This window comes from Oryctolagus cuniculus, chromosome 5 (assembly GCF_051225735.1).
Source record: "Oryctolagus cuniculus isolate XC-2025 breed Fujian yellow rabbit chromosome 5, ASM5122573v1, whole genome shotgun sequence".
Lineage (NCBI taxonomy): Eukaryota > Metazoa > Chordata > Mammalia > Lagomorpha > Leporidae > Oryctolagus > Oryctolagus cuniculus.
Window position 1 is genome coordinate 17,044,137 of NC_142871.1, and position 12,970 is coordinate 17,057,106.

Here is a 12,970-nt window from a genome sequence, read left to right on the forward strand (position 1 = left end):
TACTTGGGCCACAACTGTGGCCTCAGAGTGTACAAAGCAGGAAGCTGGAATCAGGAGCAGTGTGGAGACTCCAACCAGGCACTCTGATATGTGATGTGGGCATCGCAAGTGACATCTTAACTATTGCACCCAACATCCCGCCCTTTACAGATAATGTCAACAAGAGAATTGAGCTAGGTGAACAAAAGGCATGATTAACAAAATGAAATAAAGACATAATGTATCTGTCTCAGGACGGCAGGCAGCACACATGGTGCAATTCTCTCTTTATAACCAAAATTTGATTTGAGGCAACTGAAAGGGAAATAAAGCCTTTTTACAATAGTAAAACGGGTGTCCTGAATGGAGCAGAAATGTCAGAAATTTGTGGAACAAATTTGTGGAACAAAGTAACAAATAGGAGCAGACTGATGAGAAACCAGGAGAGAAGAATCTAAAATCCCAAATACCAAGGAATGCCTGCAAGAAGGTTCAACGCTTTCCTGGACAAACCCAAAGCTCCAAGTCACCAGATATCAAAAGCAGGCATGGAGCCGGTGCCGAGGCTCACTAGGTTAATCCTCCGCCTGCGGCACTGGCACACCGGGTTCTAGTCCCGGTCGGGGCGCCGGATTCTGTCCCGGTTGCCCCTCTTCCAGGCCAGCTCTCTGCTGTGGCCAGGGAGTGCAGTGGAGGATGGCCCAGGTGCTTGGGCCCTGCACCCCATGGGAGACCAGGAGAAGCACCTGGCTCCTGCCTTCGGATCAGCGCGATGCACTAGCTACTGTGTGCATGAAGGCGGGACTCACCTCAGAGCCCGACCACGGTGGGACCTGGGAGACACCCTTCGATCAGGGCCCAACAGGGGTCCTGTCCCCAGAGTGGACAGGTCTTTCCTGCTTTCTACTAGACACTCTCCCTTAACCCACACTTCCTCCAGGCGTAAGTCAATGAATGATTTTAACAGATGGCCTTTGGCTTTTGATTTTTCTTATGATAACCACACTTCCTGCAGAAAGAAAATTTAAGGCTTGAGTGTTAGTGTGCTTTCCCTGACATTTGCCTTTTGACATTACCTTGGGAATATTCCCTGAACAATAACCTCCATCAAGGCAGGGCAAGGCCAAGTCTTGGTTTTCCCACCATCTTGGCCGTGGGATACATCCCTGCTTTTATGCTGTCTGGCCTAGGGTACCCTCCCTATTGCAATCCATAGATCAAACTATAAAATGCTTTTTTCCCATCGAAGAGAACAAGTTGGTCCAAAAAACTTAAATCAGACAATAGTACAAGAAGAATCTTTTGAAAAACACTGGTGATTAATTTTTTCAAAGTAATGGACTTTTTTCCCCATAATGTATTTATTTATTTGAAAAAATTATGAGGGCCGGCACTGTGGCCCAGTGGGTTAACGCCCTGGCCTGAAGTGCCGGCATCCCATATGAGCACCAGTGAGTCCCAGCTGCTCCACTTCTGATCCAGCTCTCTGCTATGGCCTGAGAAAGCAGTAGAAGATGGCCCAAGTCCATGGGGCCCTGGCCTGTGTGGGAGACCCAGAGGAAGCTCCTGGCTCCTGGCTTTTGGATCGACACAGCTCCAGCCTTTGCGGCCATCTGGGGAGTGAACCATCAGATGGAAGGCCTCTCCTACGCTCGCTCACTCTCTCTCTCTGCCTCTCCTCTCTCTGTGTAACTCTGACTTTAAAATAAATAAATAAATCTTAAAAAAAAAAAAAAGAAAAAATTGCGGGCCGGCACTGTGATGTAGTGGGTAAAGCCGCCACCTACAATTCCGGCATCCCATGTGGGCACCAGTTCGAGACCCGGCTGCTCCACTTCCGATCCAGCTCTCTGCTATGGCCTGGGAAAGCAGCAAAAGATGGCCCAAGTCCTTGGACCCTGCACCGATGTGGGAGACCCGGAAGAAGCTCCTGGCTTCAGATTGGCACAGCTCCTATGTTTGGGGAGTGAACCAGTGGATGGAAGACCCCTCTCTCTGTCTCTACCTCTATCTGTAACTGTCTTTCAAATAAATAAAATAAATCTTTTAAAAAGAAGTTAAATATATAGGTTTTGTAGGATACAAAGTAAAAGAGAATAAATGAAATAAACATGAATGATTTAGCTTAATTTTTGTGACAGTGCTCTCAAGAGTTATACTCCTGCTTAAATCATTTGAATCTCACTATCAGTAAGAGTATATAACAACTGTTCAAAAGATGAAGGAAGGAATATGATGAAAATATTACTTTGGGGTCCAGCACTATGGCATAGTAGGTCAGGCCTCTCCCTGCAGTGCTGGCATCCCATATGGGTGCCAGCTCGAGTCCTGGCTGCTTCACTTCTGATCCAGCTCCTTGCTGATGGCCTGGGAAAGCAGTGGAAGATGGCCCAAGTGCTTGGACCCCTGCACCCATGTGGGAAATCTGGAAGAAGCTCCTGGCGCCTGGCTTTTGATCGGCCCAGCTCCGGCCGCTGAGACCACTGGGGAGTGAACCAGCAGAAGGAAGACCTCACGCTGTTTCTCTTTGTCTCTGTAACTGTAACTCTACCTCCCAAATTAAAAAAAAAAAAAAGGTAAATATCACTATGAACTTAATGCAGTCCTTTTGAAACTACTGAAAATAAATTATCAAGGAATTAATACCAGGCTGCATATTCTACATAGCTTGAGCCTTTTAAAAGAACAAAAAATAAATTACATTATATTGAGAAATAAATAAAAACTTGAAATGGAAAACTGACAATATTTCTCAGGGACAGACTCAAAACACCTGGACCGTCCAAGGAAAAGCTAAGAACAAAACATAAAGAGAGAAGATCCAATAGGTTTTGGAATGATGAAAGTTCAGAAGTCATAAATAAATATCTGTACGCTCACCTGATTCTAAATGCCTTAGGATAGTGATTAAGAGCCAGGCAACATCTACTTTCCTAAAGCTGCCTGCCTACTACCTTCTCAGAATCCCACTGGAGTTCCTCCTTCGCTGGGCTGGCCTTTCAGATACGCACTCGCATTCTGCAAACTTGCTGTCAGGAAGTTACTTTGTGCATTGGCAACAGGGTAACGATGCCATGGAGAAGCTGGGCAGAGAAGCAGCCCAAACTTTACTGCCAGCTGTGAAAGCAGCAAGGCACCTGAGGTTTCATCCCACTTGTTCCTCCCAACAGCCCTGCTCCCATTTTACCCAGAAGGTAACTGAGGATTAGAAAGTTCAAGTTTTTGGGGCTGGCGTGGGGGCACAGTGCATTAATCTGCCTGCAATGCTGGAATCCCATACCTGCGTAAAAGCTTGAGTCCAAGCTGCTACACTATTTTTTTTTAAAGATTTATTTATTTACTTGAAAGTGAGGGTTACACAAAGAGAAGGAGAAGCAGAGAGAGGGAGGGAGGGGGGGAGAGAGAGAGAGAGGGAGAGAGAGAGAGGGAGAGGGAGAGGGAGAGGGAGAGAGGAGAGAGAGAGAGAGAGGGAGGGGGGGAGAGAGAGAGAGAGAGAGAGAGAGAGACAGAGAGGTCTTCCATCCATTGGTTCACTCCCCAATTGGCTGCAATGGCCGGAGCTGCACTGATCTGAAGCCAGGAGCCAGGAGCTTCTTCTGGGTCTCCCATGAGGGTGCAGGGACCCAAGGGCTTAGACTATCTTCTACTGCTTTCCCAGGCCATAGCAGAGAGCTGGATTGGAAGTAGAGCAGCAGGGTCTTGAACCAGCGGCCATATGGGATGCCGGCACTGCAGGCAGCAGCTTTTACCTGCTATGCCAGGGAAAGCAGTGGAAGATGGCCCAAGTACTTGAGCCCCCACTATCCACATAAGAGACCCACATGGAGATCTGGGCTGCTGGCTTCAGTCTGGCTTCTCCTTTGCTGTTGCAGCCGTTTAGGGAGCAAACTAGTGGATGGAAGGTACATCTCTTTCTCTTTTTATCACCCCACCTCCCACCTTTCTGTTACTTACTCTACCTTTCAAATAAATGAATATTTGTTTAAAAATAAGTTTTAGTTACTTGCTTGAAGTCACACAGTTTATAAGTGCAATGCAATTAACAGTTAAAAACAGAAGCTTAACTCTCTTCTATTTGAGTCAGGTTAACTCTAACTCCAAAATGCATGCTCTTTGCACTACATTCTCCATCTCCCTTCAGAGACAGACCAGGTTCCTAGGGCTTTTCTGGTCCGTGAGCACAAGCCCTGGGCTGCAGCCAGGGGTTCTACTCTGCACCACACAGAACTGTGTTAGCTGAAAATGATGCTGTAAATTGTGCTGAACTGTGTTTTCTGGGCCCAGCTTCTCCTCTGTACCATTTGGGACATCAACAGGTAAGTCCTGGGGCCAGCACTGTGACACACTGGGTTAAGCCACTGTCTGCATCCCAAATGGGCACCGGTTCATGTCCTGGCTGCTCCACTCTCAATCTGCTCCCTGCTAACGGCCTGGAGAAATCATCGGGAGAGAGCCCAAATGTTTGGGTCCTGCCACCCACAAGGGAGACCTGGATGAAGCTCCTGGCTCCTGTCTTCGGCCTGGCCCAGCCCTGATAATTGCAGCCATCTGGGGAGTGAACCAGCAGATGGGAGATCCTCATTCTGTCTCCTTCTCTCGCCTTCTGTTATTCTTTCAAATAAATGAATAAATCTTAAAAAAAAAAAAAAAAGGTAAGTCCTAATTGTTGGGGTACAAAATGTTCTTGTTTTGGGTAAACTCTGCTCTTTGGCAAGCATGGCAAAAGTTAGAGCTAGTTAACAGGAGAATGATACTCCCTGTTTTGAAATCTAAACATTGGAATCAAGCAATAGAAGTGAGGTGTAATTGTTTTCTGAGAAGTGGTTCTGGGCTATCAGCCATCAGGAAAATCTCTTCTAGGATTAGGTATTAAATAACGCACCCCTGCAGAATTACCTCACCATAAATCACCATATCCCATTTATTTTTACAGGGTGGGGAGGGACCCTGTGCCATTACAGCACAGAATGAAAATTTCATTATAAAACTCTGCCTGCACCCAGCCACAAATGTATTAAAAATTCTCCTTCTGGTCTCAAGTTTAAACAAAAGCACGTTTCTTTTTAATAATATTTCAAAAAGGTCTATTCATTTGTTTAAAGTGTCAAGATTATAAAGAAAAGAGAAGGAGAAAAAAATCTTTAATTCACTCACAGGCTGAATTTTCATACTACTTCAAGTTGGTAAAGTTGTAACTTTATTTGGAAATGCCCATCCATTCACTCAGCAAAGCACTCATTATCTTTGTCAACAGCTGTCCTGTCACCCTGCTTTCATGTGAGAGGTCCAAACACCTCTAAAGTGCAACTAACCCCAAACCACGAATACAGCCTTGAGTGCATGACCCACTTACTCAACTCTCAACATTGACTAAGCGTGCATGGCCAGCTGGGCACTCTTCCAGGCACTGCACACTCAAAAATCAAGGAGAAAAGTACCGCCACTGGACTAGATAAAATAAATGAACTGCAATCAGTCTACTTACAGAACTGCTCGATCAACATTAAACACCGTAGTCTTTTCTCTCCCCCACAAAACAATCATTATAATGGAATCTACTATTTTCAGGAATATTTTTTTCAAAATCAAAGGCTCAAAAAAGAAATCTGATTTAAAAATAAGGCAGAGGCCAGGGTTGTGGCAAAGAGGGTTACGCCAACACTTGATGTGACACCAGTATCCCATGAGTGAAGGCTCTAGTCATGGCTGCTCACCTTACAATTTGGCTCCCTGCCAAAACACCTGGGAAAACAGCAGAAAATGGGCCAAGAACTCCAGCCCCTGCCACTCACGTGGGAGACCCAGCTGGCTTTCCAGGCTCCTGGCTTCAACCTCCCCTAACCTTGACAGTTGTAGCCATTTGGGGAGTGAACCAGTAGATATAAGAGCTCTTTCTCTCTCTGTCTCTCCCTGTATCTCTGTCACTATTTCAAATAGATACTTAAATTAAAAAAAAAAAGGGGGCTATTTGCTATTTTTTTAAAATGTCACTTTCATATAATAATAATAAGGCAAAGGGTTTCCAAAAGGACACTGAAATAGACTCTCCTATTTCCAGCAAGGATTGGGCCAAAACTGTTCTAAATATCAACTTTATTGAAAGACACCACATCTCATTGCAGCAAAGAAACATTCACTTAAAGGGAGACAAAGGGCATGACTGAAATCCTAATCTACCGGGAATTCTGATCAAAGCAGCCCATGGGTCTCATCACTACTGATGGGCCAGGCATTGGATTTTCAGGGGAAAAAAAAAAAGTCCTACACAAAAGCAACACAAACCGTATTTTCAAGTTACTCAGTGTGTGCCTTCTGTTTGTTAAGGAGAGCAGCGCATCTCACAGTCTTATTATATTGTGCCTCTCTAATGCTTCATTCATCCATGAGCTCTTTTTTTTTTAAGGATTTATTTATTTGCAAGATAGAGTTATACAGAAGCAGAAGGAGAGAGAGAGAGAGGCCTTCCATCCGCTGGTTCACTCCCCAAATGGCCACAATGGCTGGAGCTGGTCTGATCTGAAACCAGAAGCCAGGAGCTTTTCCCAGGTCTCCCACGTGGTTGCTGGGGTCCAAGGATGTGGGCTATCCTTTACTGCTTTCCCAGGCCATAGCAGAGAGGTGGATCAGAAGTGGAACAGCCGGGACTCGAACCTGCCCCTGCCCTCAGCCCAGCTCAGCACAGTCCTCTTCCACACACTGGAATCTGCAGGCCAAAGCCAAAAGTGGCAAGGAAAGAGGCTCCTTGGTCTCCCTGCACCATTGACTCCTGCATACCCCGTATTCTTCGGGGGCCTGGAGGTGGTCCAAGGCTTTCTTAGAGTCTAAATTAGAAAAAGGCACCCACTCTGGGCCAGCTCCTACTGGTCCTCTTGGCTAGGTGCCCTAATGCGGGTACAGCTGCCCCAGAGGTAGACCTCTGTGGTCCAGGGTATTTGAGCTCCTTTGTCAAAGCTCCAAACAATCCCAGTTCCAGTCCTAGAACCGTTTGTTTCTAATGGTGCTTTTCACGCTGTTTAGGGGTGACTTTGGGGTTCCGAGGGAGTGCAGTAGGGCTTACTGCACAGGAATGCCAGGCAGACAAAGGCTGGATTCCACTCCTGCTCTCCCGGTCATTCTGCTAGTACCTGCTCTCAATGTGGTGAGATTCAGCTGAGATTTCTTTGCAGGAAAAGACTCCGCCACTTTTTAAGAGTTTCTAGGTTATCTTACACATGCCAATCATCTACTATAGGTCACAGCAGATGCGACTGCCAGTACTGGAGGCCAGCAAGGGGACACTTCCGTGTGGCAGGAGGAAGAGGCAGCCACCTGCGGCAACATCTGGGTTGTGACGTCAGGAAGCCCAGGAGAGCACACTGGCGTTCCGAGCAGCCTCTGCCATACACTTATGCAGACAACACCAACGCTTCGGGAACACGCTCTTCCTCCCGTGAACAAGGGCGAGGCCTTGTGCTAACCACCTCACTGGCCTCACGCAGCAGCCCAGCACCGACGGTAGGGCTTTTACCTGACATGAAGCTGTGGAAGCAGTTGAGAACCGTAGTTCCTGGCCGTATCCACGCCACGGGAATTTTTTCTGGCTTAGGTGAGCCCAAGATCACAATGTCGGCTTCTTGAAGCTGAAAAGAAAAAGGAAAAACCCACTTTGATCTGCAGCCTCAGCACATGGGTGACTACTGATGTCAGATGGCTGATGTAACAGGCACCAACATGGAGTGGTGCCAAGCTGCTGACCCAGGTGCCAGCGCTCTCCTAATTCCTTTCAGGCACCCGTTGGTACAAATAGAGCATGAGTTATAGCCTCAAAGGAAAAGAAAATGGGACTTTAAAAAGTGGTGCTAAATTTTAAGTTATGATAATGTAAAATGCTACTGATACCAATGTCCAAAAGTTAATGATCTTGTGTTGTTATCAGACTTGATTTTTTTTTTTATTTGACAGATAGAGTTAGACAGTGAGAGAGAGACAGAGAGAAAGGTCTTCTTTCCATTGGTTCACCCCTCAAATGGCCACTATGGCCGGCACTGTGCAGATCCGTGTCGCTCCCCCTCTTCGTGGAGGAGCGACACTAAACCCTGCCTAGGCTTCATATCCGAGTCACGGCACCATTATGTCGCTCCCCTTCTTCGTGGAGGAACGACACTAAACCCTGCACTGTTCTTTCGTCTGCTCGGCCCTCCCCGGGTTTGCTGCTGGTTCTTCCCGGGTTGGCTACTATCCCTTCCACCTCCGTGGAAGGGCAGTTCCCCCTGGCCACATTCCCCACTTCCGCAGGGGAGCGGCACACCGCCGGCCGGCTCTTCTCGGGGGCTGCACGGGTTCCCTTAGATGTTCCCCTTAGATGTTCCTGGTGCATGCCGTCTCTCTCCTCCTTTATAGTCCTCCTCCGCCAATCCTAACTCGGCTGCCCACACGCCGAGTACGCTGCTCTCCTCCAATCAATAGCAAGTCCTACAGTTTATTAGTTGAACTGGAGGCAGCTGTGCGGAAGCTGTTTACTTCTCTCCCAGCGCCATATTGTGGGAGAGCAGATGCATAGAATAAGTCTTAATTCCAGTAACTCAGTCTAGTCCGGTTGCTCCCCACAGATCCGAAGCCAGGAGCCAGGTGTTTCCTCCTGGTCTCCCATGCGGGTGCAGGGCCCAAGCACTTAAGCCATCCTCCACTGCCCTCCCAGACCACAGCAGAGAGCTGGACTGGAAGAGGAGCAACCAGGACTAGAACCCGGCGCCCATTCAGGATGCTGGCGCCGCAGGCGGAAGATTAACCAAGTTTGCCACGGTGCCGTCCCCCAGACTTGATTATCTTAAAGAGAAAGTCCCAGAGGTCTAAAGGGGGATGTTCTATAAAACCCTACAGGTAATAAAAAAAAATACTGTGTGGAGTGCACAAGTGCCTCTTCTTGTTGGTTAATAAGTTCATAACTTTAAACGAGGCCATTTAAAGTCTTTTGCCACCCACAGTTTTGTATATCAGATTTACTGCTTCTGAAGTTAAAACATTATTGGTTGTTTTAATGTGTCCTCTTTCAGGTTCTCTGACCTCTATTGTATTCAATACTTTGGGACAGTTCTGTAAGCAAATAAAGTCAATAATGTGCTACAGGTTCCAACTTAGATTAATTCAAGTTATTAAGAGCAGGAAGTAATTCTAATCGACTGATTGTTTAAAAAAAAAAAACTAAGGATTTTAGGAAACTATTACTGAAATTGCTTTATTGTTCTATCTTGTATGTTATTTTATACATGTGCATATTATATGTCTACATGGGAAAATTATTTATGAAGAGTTCTGTTTTAATTGGCCTATAGGTAAAATATTGCTCATAAATTTAAACTGCTAAGTTAACTGAAGATACCTTTTTGGTTCATGTGACCTAAATCTCTGTACCAGATGTTTTAAATTTGTTGACATATTTGTACTTGGGTTTGCTGGTCAAACAAGTTAGACCTATGTTAGATATTTACGCAATGTTTCCAAATACATACACTCTTGAAATTTATAGAAGGCATTGGACCTTTCTGTAAATGTTTTCATTAGTTATTATTTAACAGTTAAAACTGTTTGCTGAGTTTTCATTTGATATTGTTATTGACAGTAAGCGATCTGGGAAGGCTAACTTGTTCCCTCATTTCTCTTCAAGGAAACTAATTCTATTCTGAAGAACTCTCCAGGATGTACAATTTGATCTTTAGATCTTTTAAAATGGATCCCTAACATTTTTCTATAATAATAGCATGGCCAAAATGAGAGCTTAAATTATGATTTCACGGCTAGGTTTACTTTGCCATGGGCACAGTAAACAGGCAAAACCTCCCTTTCAGACCAAAGGAAGGGAGTTTTACTAATGTCATCAAATTTTACAGATAGGGTGGTCCTCGTGTTTGATTTCAAAGTGAGAACATAACTTTCCTCAAGGGAACTGTTGACCCTACCTCATAGAAACACCACCACCAGAACACGGCTGTGACTATGGACTTCTAGCTCAGGCCACCAAAGATTAGAGATGGGGGACTTGAACACCTCCTTGACTTGCCTCCTCTTAAAGGTTTCCTCCGGTCTGCTTTACTAGGCAGCAGAAATAATGTGAAGATAGGTGGCAGCCAATTAATGGCTGCTCTGCCCAGTGATCTGCCATCAAGGAGACACAGCAGGCAAGTCCACTGCATTGGTTTTCCATGTGGAAAGCCAGGGCTTCAGCAGAAGGCAGCTTATGAAGAGCCCTGGCCGCTCTGCCAGCCAAGAGCTGGGTCACTGGAAAGCGAACTAGCCTGGAATCAAAGGATTCCCAGGTCAGAGCTGCAGACCTTGTTGGTTCTAAGCTGAAAAGCCCTTCACTCAGCCCTGCTTCCAAAGTGACCATTGCTGTAGAGGGGACGGCCAAGTAGCGTCAGCAACATTGCAGGCAGAACTGTAAGTTAACTAAAAATGTTTTCCTTTAAGAGATGCCACCTGCCTTCTCTTCAAGCCAGCTCTCCTCCCAGGCCAGCTAGGTAATGGAAGTCAACAGGGTGCCTTCCCTAAGGAGGTTCACACCTCTCTTATGATGTACCCCATGTGAAGAGATAGATAGGTCTCGGCCTGGTAACTGGCAAGGCCTTATAGCCCACCTGATTATTATCAGGCCCCTTCTGTCAGTTTCTATTTGCCTCTCAATGGGAAAACTTGCTCATGGTTTAGATAGCACCTTTCTTAAGTCATTTAATAAGGACTCTGTCCTTTGTTTTAGACTCTGAGTTTAAACTGCTTCTTAGATTCATTTTCTCCAGACTTGAAACAGTGACATTCTAGGTGGTCATGAACATGAAACCTTGGATGGAAGCAGTTTCTGCAAGCTGGCACTGCGTCCCCTGGAGAAGCCACTTCCTGCTGGAACCCTGTCTTGTCTGCAGTTCTCACCAACGTGCCTTTCAGCATGAGGCAGCCAGAGCGATCATGGGCCAGTCCCCCTCTCAGGTGTTTGGGTTCATTCTTCTCGAGGGGGGAAAGTGAGGAGTCAGACGCATTAATAGGCAGGGTGGTCCCAGTGGAATTTGGGGTGTAGAATGCTTGCTACCCCCAAAAGGTTATCTTTAGCAAGATCAAAATGTCTACCCTCCTTCCTTAGGATTCTCCAAATTTACCAGAATAGCAGGGGAGTGGTGATTCCAACGTCCTGAGCTCACAGTTTATTGTGAAAACAAGTTACCTATGCCACCCTTCTGGATGGTTTTTTGTTTTATCATGAGCAAGCAGATAGGATAGAAGACTGTAAATCAGGTCTTTTGATGGGTTTTGTCTCCACCTTGTATCTGAATGTCAATCAAACTTGTGCTTAAAAACTCGACTGCTGGGTCCAGCACAGTGGCATAGAGGGTAAAGCCGTGCCAGTAGTGCCAGCATCCCATATGGACACTGGTTCGACTCCCAGCTGCTCCACAACCAGTCCAGCTGTCTGCTATGGCCTGGGAAAGCAGTGGAATATGGCCCAAGTCCTTGGGCCCCTGCACCTGTGTGGGATACCCAGAAGAAGCTCCTGGCTCCTGGCTTCAGAATGGCGCAGCTCCAGCTGTTGTGGCCAATTGGGGAGTGAATCAGCAGATGGAAGACCTCTCTGCTGCCCCTTCTCTCTCTGCATAATGTGGACTTTCAAATTAATAAATGAATCTTTTTTTTTTTTTTGACAGGCAGAGTAGAAAGGTCTTCCTTCCATTGGTTCACCCCCAAAATGGCCACTACGGCCGGTGCACTGTGCAGATCCGAAGCCAGGAGCCAGGTACTTCCTTCTGGTCTCCCATGCGGGTGCAGGGCCCAAGGACCTGGGCCATCCTCCACTGCCTTCTCCAGCCACAGCAGAGAGCTGGCCTGGAAGAAGAGCAACTAGGACAGAATCCGGTGCCCCAACTGGGACTAGAACCTGGGGTGCCGGCACCACAGGCAGAGGATTAGCCTAGTGAGCCACAGCACCGGCCATAAATAAATCTTTAAAAAAAAAAAAAAAAAAAAAAAAAAACACAAACTCGACTGCTATGGACCACTTGGGATTTTTTTCCTCTCTTGCAAGTCCCCCTCCATACTGCTCTGGGTGGAGTTCTTTGACTCTTATAAATCTTGCTTTTTAAATCTCAAACAAACAAACAAAAAGTCTCCAGTATGGTCTCCAGCAATACACAGTCTGTGCAGGATTATGGTTCACACTAGCTGTAGTATCAACAAAAATGATGGGGCAAAAAAAAAACAAAAACAAAAAAACACTACAATGATGGCATCAGGAGACAGAAAGGAGACAGGGTGGGAGGTGTTCTGAGTCAGGAAGTGGCCTGGGCGGAAACAGGGGCAATGGTGAGCCACACTCAGTCTAGGAGAAAAACAGGAGCCACACGTAGGTCTGACCAGCAGCCTGGACGAGCACCATCTGCAGACGCTGACACAAAGCTCCTATCTGTGTGTCCATGGAAGAACTGTCTGGAGCTGGAGCAAGAATCCTCTCTTCCTTGAGGCCCTGGGTATTCTTGTCCAACGACTCCATTTTTGTTCTACCTGAAAAAGAGTTTCCTCCTCTGCAAACCACGCGGCGTGGCCATCCTGCTGGGTTTGATGGTACAGCACGGCAGGGCCACGGCTGCCAGGAAGGCTGCATCTGGAAGCAGGGCAGAAGCTGGGCTCCAGCCCTACCGAGAGCTGACACCTGTCCAGGCACCACTAAGCAGCGGCTGGTTTCAGACTGGCTCCACGTGTGGAAGGGGAACAAGCAGGGAGTATTAGACTCCGGGAAGGAGACGGCCACCATCGGGCAGGTGGAAGAGCGGTAAGTTATTACTGGAGAGCCAAACACATGCGGGTGGTGTGACGACGCTGATTAGCAAACAAGGAAACAACGTTCACAGAGTGTAATTAAACCTACAGGAGGTCCTGTTTCTCCCAGTGCAGCCGGCCCTGGAGACAGCCTAGGAGGGAGAGATTGGAGAGCTACTGCCCCTCACTTTCCAACACCGACAGTCCTCCTGCCACT

At 46.8% G+C, this 12,970-nt stretch overlaps 1 protein-coding gene across 1 annotated transcript in view; it reads right to left on the reverse strand.

The window, feature by feature from the left end:
• MTHFD1L (methylenetetrahydrofolate dehydrogenase (NADP+ dependent) 1 like) overlaps positions 1 to 12,970 on the reverse strand; it is a 195,998-nt gene that overhangs the window by 153,445 nt on the left and 29,583 nt on the right. Inside the window, exon 8 of the mRNA XM_002714991.6 lies at positions 7,487 to 7,598. Within this exon, the coding sequence (XP_002715037.4) occupies positions 7,487 to 7,598 (112 nt within the window). The remainder of the gene's footprint in view (positions 1 to 7,486; positions 7,599 to 12,970) is intronic.